At 27.8% G+C, this 11,725-nt stretch overlaps 2 protein-coding genes and 1 pseudogene across 2 annotated transcripts in view; 1 reads left to right on the forward strand and 2 right to left on the reverse strand.

Moving 5' to 3' along the window:
* LOC109356190 overlaps window positions 1-1,742 on the reverse strand; it is a 23,848-nt pseudogene extending 22,106 nt beyond the window's left edge.
* The window catches only part of LOC109356618 (type I inositol polyphosphate 5-phosphatase 8-like), a 15,112-nt gene extending 12,226 nt beyond the window's left edge, over window positions 1-2,886 (forward strand). Inside the window, exons 3-6 of the mRNA XM_019600029.1 lie at window positions 684-852; window positions 957-1,065; window positions 1,307-1,455; window positions 2,519-2,886. Coding sequence (XP_019455574.1) covers window positions 684-852; window positions 957-1,065; window positions 1,307-1,455; window positions 2,519-2,789 — 698 coding nt within the window. The 3' untranslated portion in view covers window positions 2,790-2,886. The remainder of the gene's footprint in view (window positions 1-683; window positions 853-956; window positions 1,066-1,306; window positions 1,456-2,518) is intronic.
* On the reverse strand, window positions 3,715-10,203 carry LOC109356617 (WAT1-related protein At2g37460-like). Its single transcript, XM_019600028.1, has 7 exons — window positions 10,007-10,203; window positions 9,741-9,803; window positions 8,895-9,011; window positions 6,693-6,933; window positions 5,787-5,948; window positions 4,790-4,941; window positions 3,715-4,236 (listed from the first exon to the last, which is right to left on the reverse strand). The coding sequence occupies exons 1-7, from the start codon at window positions 10,201-10,203 to the stop codon at window positions 4,035-4,037; spliced, it is 1,134 nt and encodes a 377-aa protein (XP_019455573.1). The 3' UTR covers window positions 3,715-4,034.

Raw genomic sequence — 11,725 nt, forward strand, 5'->3', positions numbered from 1 at the left:
TCAACCGTGGCTAAAAGGAAGTTTTATTGTAGTGGTTCCTCCCATTTGTATGAGTATAATATATATATATATATATATTTTGTTGGGGTAAAGATTTATATACAAATAGTATATTATTCATTATTTGTTTGTATTATTTTTTAAAGATTGATTAAATATGAATGATAGAGTGACAGTATATATATCTTTTTTTAATCATACATGAGTATAAGTCTTCAATTGTGAAAATTTCTAATTAAGAAATAAGAAAGTAAGAGTATATTTTTGATTTGAAGTTTTTAATACTGTCATTATAATTGTCCTGCAACATTCACTATCATGATGTGAATTGTTTTTTACTTGACTCAATGATTAACATGTGAATAATGACAATATTATGAAAACGTACCCAAAAAAATTATGTCGTTAGTGCATGAATTACTTTCTGTTTAATAAAATGCTTTGTACCTTTAATTTACTAAATTATGTATTTTTACTTTTCTAATTTAGAAATGAGTTAATTCTATATGATTAAGTTAATGAACTTTAACTTAATTGGTTTATGCAAGATTTTCATATAATTTAGCATCCTTGAAATAAGGGGTGAAAATGCTTTTTTCATATTTCTAAGATGAATGTGATATTGGAGTTATAATGCCATAATTGCTTACATTTTCTTTGATTGCATGGTTTTACTAAACAAGGTTCAATATCAATTAGCATGACATTGTATCAAACCACATTCTGCTTTGTTTGCACTCACTTAGCCTCCGGAGAGAAAGATGGTAATGAGATCAAAAGAAACTTTGATGTATCAGAAATCTTGAAGAAAACTAAATTTCCTTGTTACCCTGAAAGCATACTAGAACATGAGTAGGTTCTTTCTCTTCAATTAGTGAATGATCTAAATAATCTACTATTTTTAGTACATGCTTCTTTATTCATATTTTAATTTCATTTTGTTTGGGTATGTCTAGTAATGTTATTTGGCTTGGTGTCTTAAATTATGGACTTGTTGTTGGTTATGATGATACACATGAGCTATTAAAGAAGAATAATTGGCAGGCACTATTAGAAAAAGATCAAGTAATTCAGTTTAATTTGGTATTTATAGTTTTTTCGGACAATACAAATAGCACACATTTTATGTTGCTTTATTCGATCGATTTTCGAATGAAGTTCATGTGACAGTTTTTAAGGAGGAAATCGACACATGTGATTTTCTAAATCTCGTCCATCAATAAATATAGTATTGAAGAGAGTGTATTGAAAGTATTTTTCTTCTTACATTGCCCTGAAATTTTTTTGTGTTGATTCTACTTTGCAGCTAAGGATAGAGCAGAAAGCTAGTAGACTATTTAAAGGGTGGAATGAACGAGGGATATACTTTGCCCCAACTTATAAATACTTAGCCAATTCTGATAATTATGTTGCCCAATCCTCGAAACCGAAGGAAAAAAGGCCAACTTCTGCTTGGTAAGATTCGAGAATTCCTAGTTATTTTAAACTATACATTTAAAAGTTATATGTTCGATTCCTGTGAGCGACACTTGTTGGGAGAAATAGTCACGCACCCCAAACGAGATTACTATACATTTTGTTATCCACAAAGGTTGCATGCATGTTGATCATATAAAAACCTTAATTATAGATTATTGTTTATTATATGTAGTATTTGCATTTTGTTTATATATCCTTAGTGATGCTATGGTTAGATGAGGCTTCCCCTAGCTGAATCAAAACCAGAAAATTAAATATATTTCATTGGGTTGACTCACTTATTTTTATAACCATTTGCATTTATTTAGAAACTAGTGATGGATACCTTTGAAAAATACTCACTTGTGATGTATAGTACTATGAATACATATTCTTAATTTTATAGAAACAATTGACTCCAATGCAAGTTGTCGATCTCCATCAAACATTTGTTTTTGCATAGAAGTTATGAGCCATATTTCTTCATATTTTTATTCAATGGTTTGTATTAATTTGCATAGACCCTTGCAAAGATAAAATTAAAGGTAGCATTTGACATATGATGATGTTCTATTATGTTATGTTCTCTTTGACTACACACCTTTTTGTTGAACCAAAATTGACACTTTTTAAGTCTCTTGTTCTATTCATACATATTCAAGATTTAGTTAAGGTTATTGACATATTTTTGTACAAATCATGTTTTATTATTTATTTATTTTTGGTACTCTCTTCACCTTTTTGGGTAAGAAATTAATCACTTCTCGGGTACATGATTACCTCTCTCGGCAATGGAAACACATTTGATGTCCCATTTAGTATACTACTCAATGTACCATTGTTTGTGATTAGTTGAATATATATATATATATATATATATATATATAAAAGTTAAAATTAATAATTATGTATTTTTCTCACCAATCATAAGTGGTGACACATAATGTGGTATAATCTTTTCGGATAGAAGATGTCCTCCCACCAGTAAGTGTCGCTCTAAAAAATTGACCGTTGAATTATTGTAACTGATATAAATTTATTTCTATGTTACACAAAATAGGTGTGATAGGATTCTATGGAAAGGTGAAGGCCTAAAGCAGATTTGGTATGTTAGAGGAGAGTCCAAATTCTCAGACCATAGGCCTGTGTACTCATTATTCTCACTTGAACTAAACTTGTTAAGCAAGTATCTCACACCTTCTGTTGCTATCACAATGGCATTGATAAATGCTGCATTATCATCATCTTCTGCTTCTAAAGTACAAGCAGAAGAGCAGCTCTTGTTACTAACAAGACTACAAAGTTGTATAGACATTGCACCTAGGTTCTGAGTCCCTAGGCATCGGGTGGTTTCGAAATTTTGACACGACTACCGAGGTGTCCCGGGTCGTGGTGTGGTGTAGGATTTGATGGTTATTGGTATCAGACACAGATAACGTATTTCCAATATTGTTTCATTATGTGTCCTAGACCAATCAGATTTTAACGAGTAATATGACAATGTTGCATTTTTTAAAGATTTTCCTTTTATTTATGTGGCAATATCTAATTGGTCTGGACAAGGAATAAGACAACCTTAGGGAAAGGTAATCTCAGTTCATTAGTATAGTACCTGTATTTGTGCAACATCGGGAATGGCTAATGAAGCTATTGATGTACCTAAGGGTGGAGAAGTGAGAGGGAGAAAAATTTCACATGAGGAATTTTAGAGGGTGTGAAAATAAAATTGATGACATTTTTTTTAGAGGATGTGAATAGAATATGCACCACCTTCAAGACCACAAACTCTTGTAAGTAAGAGAAGTTTAACTAAATTGATAATATTTGTAAATTTCAAATTATAAATAGTAAGAATGAATATGAATGGTTTCATTGTTCAATATTATATTAGATGTTTAATGAATATAATTGTCTTACTCCTATTCATATAAAAAAGATGATGTGCTAAGATGCTTTCCTCATTGAGACATTCACAATATATTAGAGAATCCATTTTCATCACCACTCCATTCAAGTTACAACTATTTGCCTTTATATACGAGTAACATTTTCTATCTCAAATATTTAATCACTTCATGTACTCATTGTTTGTTTTTTATTGGTAAAAAGAATAAAACGTGAATTAGAAATAAATTAATTTTATATTTTCTGACCAATAAAAAAACAAAAGGTATATGGAATGATACAATATTTAGGAGAAAATATGTGTTCTTCTTTATATATACCTAGAATTGATATATGTTAGAGATAGTTCGATTATATATTTATATTTAATTACTTGTAAATTAGATGGTGACATTTCAAGTTTGTAAATGATAAGGGAGTTGGCTAGAATATAATAATAATGTATATTAAAAGTTACACCATCTTCAATTCTAAGCATTTTTGTTACCTTATTGAGATAGCTTAATGTAACACTAAAAAAACTTAACTCCCTTATCACAATTGAAAGACCAAAACAACTAGGAACTTGTAGAATTGATGTTGTTAAATAAGCTTTTGGAGTGTGCATTGATGTTGGTATATTCCTCCATAGTTTGAAAACTTGAAATTTTGATTGAAATTGGTGTGTTTCATCAAACTTGTTCATCTCTAGCTATGATTGCAAATTGCTCCTTTGTTGCATTACCCTCTTCTACAATTTGCTTTGTTGGTAATATTTGCTCTGAAGTAATTGGACTCAGCTCTTTGATTATTGGACTTGGTGGGTTGTAATCTTTGCTCTTACCCCATACCACAAGGTATAGCCCAAAAATAATGATAATGGCACCAATAACCCTGTCAAAATGTATCAAATATATTTAGTTTTTTATATTTTAAAGTGTAATATTTATGTACTGTCACCGTAAAGATTTATACACAATCAGTACATCATCTACCATTCATTTATATTACTTTTTTGAAGAGTCCAAAATGATAAAACATGAATGATAAATGATGCAATGACAAGATATGAAACTCATATATTGTCACTCGTGCATAATTTTTCCTCTTATTTTATTGAGTTATTTGCATGTGTTTTCATTAGGGTTTATTTCTAACTTGAGTTTTAGAGAAGAATGAATAGAAACGGAAGACTTGAAAGCTATGAAAACACTATTGAGATAGTTGTGAAGCCTTCGTTTTCTTTTTTTCTCCTCCAAAACTCAATTCCAAAAAGACTCTTAGGGTTAGTTTGGGAGTTGAATTTTGGAGGGGAATGAAGAGAAAGTGAAGGCTTGAGAGTCACGAAATACACTTGTGAGATAGATCTCAAGCTTTCTTTTTCCTTCTTTCTCTTCCGAAATTTAACTCGCAAATAGACCTTTAATTATAGTTTTTCGATAATTACCTTCCAAGGAACATTTGCTCAGCCAGAATAAAGGAACCCAAGATGGCCACAATTACCATGCATAGAGGACTAAATGCTGTAACAAAGACAGGGCCTCTAGTTCTCATCACTACTCCTTGTATGTAATAAGCCAGTCCTGAACACACTATACCCTGCATATGCAAATATCTTGTAAGTTTTTGTATAGAGGAAAAAAGAAACTTGTTATAGTATTACTTCCCACCACAAATTATTTATTTACAAAGCTCTCTATCTTATCATTATTTAGAGTATATAAAATAAAATAAAAAATATTGAAACTAGGAATAGGAAGGCCCAAATTGGTGATCATAATCAAGTTGTTAGAACTGTTTGTAAAAGTGAGAAGAATGAATCTAGATCATATAATTATATGGGAATTGTCAAAATTAAAAGTTATTTAATGGATGTATATACATTAATTTCACTATTTATAATCAGTTATATAGATCAAACGATATCATAATATTCTATCACAAATCATATTTATCAACAAAATTTCTAATTCCTTTTTAATAGATCAACTTATGCTATTTCTTTACATTCTTGAATTGGACTAACATTTATCTAACATATGGTTCTTAATAATCACTAAAAATTACTTACAATTATATTCTTATATTGATTATTTAAATAAGACCCAATGTTCTAAAGATAGCAAATGAATTAGGAATGTCAATCTAGTAACTTCCTTTTAGGTTCAACCATTTATGATAAATATTGTTCATTACCTATAAGAACTAGCTTAGACTAGGCTCAAACTCAATCATTCCTATATGTTTTCATATAAACAAAAGAGAACAAATTCAACACTTATAGTATATATTGACTTGTATACCCTACATCATTTACTATTTATTTTTAATTATTGATGAAACTTCAAAATAATAATACAAATAAATAATAGATGGTGTAACGATTACGTATAAATCTTTATAATCATAGATATTATATTCATAATCAAACATAATGTACTTACACTATAGACAGCAGCTAGTAGTTTTGTATCCCAATTTAAAGACCAAATAGAAGGGTTACCCCTTTCCATAACAAGGGCCACTATACCACCTTCAATGGTTCCCAATAAACATATCCATGCTGTAAGAGATAGTTCTGCAGGGTAGGCTTCAAGAGTAATAGACTAAAGAAAAATATGAAGTTGTATTAGTGACAACATAAAATTAAGAGAAGGAACAAAAGTAAATTACCACTTGTCACATTAGTTCTTGACTTTAACAAATTATCAATTTGTAAATACTTGAATATTAGTCCCTCAAATCATTAGTATGTTAATCAAATCAAATAGACTCAATAATATATAATAGTAAATAGTGTAATATCCATAAAGATATATACATAGATAATATATGATTCATGATAATTAAATATTTAAATATGAGTTATGGATGCACTGATATTGTATGTATATAAAATAAGTCATATATTGTCAGTGCATACATTTTTTTCTTAATATATAAATGTACGGGGTTAATATGAGCTGAGATAACCATTTTAGGTTGCAACATGATTAATGTTTATAATTTCAATATTTCAGCAATTGCCACAAATTCATTAGTTTCTTCAAGTTAGGACTAATAATGTTACACTAACGATTAATATGATAGTTTAACTGTTAAAAAAATTGTCACTAGGATTTTGATTTTTGGTTTTTATTAAATGAAAAAATATGCATCGACAATGTATGAGTTTTATATATGTCATTCATCATCCACAATACATATTTAATTATTATAGACTCTTAGCAAAAATGTAATGCAAATGAATGATGAATAGTGTAGTAACTATGTATAAATCTTTACATTGACATTTAATATATAATACACTATTTTATTAATCAAAAAGGTTAATGAGTGTAATGACTCACTTGGAGAACCATGAAACCAGCCCAACTAAAGCATCCAATTGTGATCATTATTGAACCCTTTATTGCATGTTGAAGATTGGACCCACTATTTTGCTGGTTATGGTTATTGTTTCCATGTGTCCCAAACATTTCAACTATTGGTCCTTTTAACAATGTCATGACCATAGCACCTGCTGCAGTGGCTATAGTTCCAACCACCTTAGCTTGGCTTCGTATATGTTTTATGTTTATCTTCTCAATCCTGAACATCGAGGATATAAATCACAAAAATGATTAGTTCATTATTTAAAAGTTAAAAGAATACTCTTAAATATACTAAAAAAATGTGAAGTGAAATTTTATTTTAAAGGAAATAATAATATGTCTTCATAAATGAATTTTACTTATTAGGGGTTAACATCAGAAAATAGTTGCTCTTAGCCTCTTAGGTTAAGATTCATATTTATCATTATGTGAATTTTGTTATTTTTAATTAGGGATATTAAAAAATGAGTATATGTACGCATTGTGAATGTAAAAGTTTATCTTTTGTCTTTTCTCTTTTATTAGTTTTTTTCTTTTCTTTTTTAGTTTCCTATGTACCAAAAAAGTAAAGATTTATATGCAGATAATATGCATCTTTCACTATTCATTTATATTACTTATATTTAAAGATATAAAAATGATTAAATATATATATTGAATGATGCAGTGATAACGTAAAAAATTCATTTTACACATTTTTTTGTCGTAAAAAATATTCACACCCGTTGCTACTCACCCATTTATTTTCAATTTTTAACTTCAATATCTTGAGGGGAATAAGAAATTCCAACTTCATTTAATATGGTTTATGAGTTTGACAGAAAAATATTTAAGTGTATCCAAATGGATCCAGCTATACATTACATGCATAATCTAGATATAGACAATAATTTGTATATTTGAGTACATAATAGTTAATACAGCTTAATACTAAAAACAGGAGTAAAAGATGGAAGAAATTGAGGGAGAAAATTGTGGAAAAAGTAAGATAAAAATATGCTACATGCTAAGTTAGTTACGTATGAGGTGTAATGTTTTCAAATTATAATATGAAAAATAGGGAAGATACATCCTAGTGAGTAGTATATATTAATATATATTTTCTTTCGCACTAAAGGCATAATTGGTTTTGATTAATGTTTGGGAAATACTTTGTTTTGTTTAAAGTTCTTTTGAAAAACTTTTGATTATGAATTGGTTTGAAAGGAGTATAGAGTATAATTTAGACGTAACAAAGGCCAAAAAAATATGGCACAAGGTACCATTAAAGCTTTTCATGACTTTGTTTTTAAGTATTGATAGAGAAATTCAATTATTTCGATATATACATATATTATTTTGTTTGAAAGAGATAAAATTGTTTTTTTTTTTGTTTTCTACTAATAATAATAGCATATTTAGGTTCGTATTTGTTGCGTCTCAAACTCACATTTGGGCGAAATTTCCCTTGGCTTTTACTCAAATACAAGCATTATTATTAGTGCTAGTTTTACTAAAGGCGTGATTGATTTTGATTATTTTTGGGAAATATTTTTTCTCTCTAAAGTTCATTTGAAAAACTTTGGATTATAAACTAGTTTTAGATACATCATAAAATAATTCAAGTGCAAACTAAATAACTAAACAATTGGTGACCATTTTCTATTTGACTTGGTTAACATGAGTAGTGTCAATAAACCAGAAGAGAAATGATGCATTCTCATAATTATTATTCCTAAAGATACTCTTATTACTAAATAAATAAATGATTATATTTTTTATGCTCTCAAAACAACGAATGTACGTTCTCTTTCATCCAACACTTATAGTCTTATATTCCTATATATCATTTAAAGCTTGATTTTTAATTTTATGCACCTAGATTAAAAATGATTAAATAATATAATTAATTTATATTTTTTGTCTAAATTATTCCCATTCAATCTTTATATATCTTCTATAATTAAAAGGTAAATAAGATATGAAAATATAATCTAATAAATATTTTTAAAACATAAGGAGATTTGAAATAAAATGAAAATGTGAAAACATGAAGAAAATATGGAAAACTTTACTTAGGATATTATGAGGATTTTAAAGCTTAAATTTGAGTATCTAACATTTAAGAATCTCTATTTATTGAATGCTGTATATATTTTCTTGTAAATTTATTACATAATCTAGAATATTCAACATTACCTAATAATGCAAGCCATGACAAAGGTAATGGCAGGAAGCATATTGCTCATTGCTGCTGCAAATGTTGCTGTTGTATATTTCATTCCCAAAAAATATAAATTCTGATCAATAACTGGCCTGCAAGCAAAAAGTATTGTAACAAAATTATAAGCTTATTTTTCCAATGAATTGTAGAAACAAAAATTTTTATTCTCAAGGTCTATAATATTTTTCTAAAATTGGAATAAATTTTAGTTGTGTGTTGTCTAATTTATACCAACTATACTCATAGTAATTACACATTATATTTATCATTTTTTCCATATTCCAATAAGTTTTTCATTTTCTTCATGACAAAGAATAAATGGATTATTTCGAAATGTTCATATAATTTTTTATAGATTTAAGAATCATTGTTACTTTTCTACTAACTTTGTTTAGGAAAATATATTTTTTATCTCACAAAATGTATTACAACTGTGATTTGTTAGAAAAATATTTAACATTTAATTTTTTAATTTTCAACCAATTATAACTAACGATATATGTAGTAATACACCTTGTAAGATAATATATATGCTCCCTTTATTTACTATTTATGAATTAGATAAGTGAATTAAATATTTTCTCATATCTAGATAAATTATCTCCTCAAGAAATTAAAATCATGATGTGTGTCATATTTTATAAATGTTATAATTTTAGTAATATGAGAAGATAACTTATTCACTGACATGAACAGATATTTATTTTATCTTGTTCGTTATAATTACTATGATAATATTAAAAAAACGAAAGAGAAGAAGTGAGAATATCATGGAAAAGCAAAAATGATAGGAGAACATGTTTAGTAACACAAAAAATTACTCTAGCACGCTGAGTGCCACTATCTTCATGAAGATTGAAAATGTCATCTTCACCCTCACTTTCCTGTTACAATAACAAATCATTAATTCAACTTCATCTTCAAACTAAGAGAGATTCCAATTAAATTAAAAACCAACACTTGTCAGAATGAGCATTCACGCACCCGAAAGAGATTAGTTCCGTTATGAAAAAAAAAACTAAAAACCAATTGAAAACATTATCAAAATAAATAAGAATCTTGATGAAGAAGGGTAAGAAATATATACTTGTCTAGAATAATTGCAAAAGGGGTTATAACAATGAATGCAACAGCATGACGATACACAACAAGTACATAATTGCTCATTCCTTTGTTTAATGCAGCTTTTGATAGAACATCCATGCCAGCAAATCCAAATTGCAAGAACACTACAGCTAGAAATGGTTTCATTCTTTCAAACCATTTTTGTGTGTGACCATCCATCTTGTTCTTTATTTTTTCAGGCTCTCAAAACTTAACCTATATATTTCTTGAGCCACAAGAATGAGACAGCACACAAATCCAACACTGAATGCTCTAGTTTATATAGGAGGGTGTTGTGTATTAAAAAAAGGTGTAATATGCATGTTGTATTAAAAATTTATCATTCATTATTAAAAATTTATCTATTCCGATCGGTAAAAAATTTATCATTCATTATTAGCTAGATATTAAAAATTTATACACAGTCAGTTCATTATTTATCATTCATTTGTATTACTTTTTGAGAATAAAGTATCTCGTCATGGAGATAATTTATCTATTCCGATCGGTAAAAGTATGATATGTATACTATTTTGTTAATTTTAGAAATATTTTTATAGAAAATGATAAATAGGACACATGTAATGATTTTAGTTGTTGAATGATATAATTTATATCTTTATATCATGAAATATTTTATTCTCTTACTTTTTTTGAAGAGTTAATAATAATAAGAAAATAAAGTATCTCCTCATACCATGTAGTGCTTTGTTTAGTTTTAGAAATATGTTCGTAGAAAATGATTAAATATGACACATGTCATGATTTTACTGGCTGGAAGAAATAACTAATCTACTTGTACCGGGAAATACTTTATTCTCTAATGATAAAACATGTATATTAGAAGTGGTAATAATAGTGTATAAAACTCATACATTAGTGCATATATTTTTTATCATTAACAAACTAGTGATTAATGATGACATTGGAAGTGTATACTATACGTATATGTAATAGCTCTATTGTATCACGCAATCAAAAATGGAGTCACATTTATTAACATTTCCTATCCCTTGATTTTCTTTAAAAAGTTGGTATCTCTACTTTCAATTATTATCTTTTGCATAGCTAGTTGTATGTTACTCATCATGGAGTAGCTTTTATCATAGTGCCTACTTGTTTTTTTTCCTTCATTCTTTTGTGATTTGTTTAATTTACTTGCTTTTTGCATATTCATGAATTCTCTGTATTATGTTAGTATCTAGCTATTTTCTCATTCTTTTGTGATTTGTTTAATTTACTTGATTTTTTTTAATATTCATCAACATTTACCAACGCCTAATTGGTGGTTCAATAGAAAAGAGTTTGTTTACTCTTAACTAACCTTCCAATTTTCAGTCTCATATATAGAAGATGAAAACATAAATGGGCGAGTGATCAAATAATTGGCCTAAAGTTAAACAATAAGGAATTGTAACTCATGTAAATATTTAACTTCTTATTGGTCCTAAACTTTTGTTGTAATTATGTAATTATTAGACTATTTCGTGTAAATTCTGTATCATTGGTACCTTTCTATTAATATAATTTTTCTTATAAAAAAGTTAAACAATATGGGTTTAAATCCATTTCAAAATTAAAGCTACCTAGAGTGAGATTTCAATACTCAATACTTAAGTCTAATTCCATCGTTGAAGATACCTAGCTCGTACTTAAGAAAGAGTTGTCGAAGTTAAAGTAAATACTTGAGCTCTCAAATATT

This window comes from Lupinus angustifolius, chromosome LG09 (genome assembly GCF_001865875.1).
Source record: "Lupinus angustifolius cultivar Tanjil chromosome LG09, LupAngTanjil_v1.0, whole genome shotgun sequence".
In the NCBI taxonomy this organism is placed as follows: domain Eukaryota; kingdom Viridiplantae; phylum Streptophyta; class Magnoliopsida; order Fabales; family Fabaceae; genus Lupinus; species Lupinus angustifolius.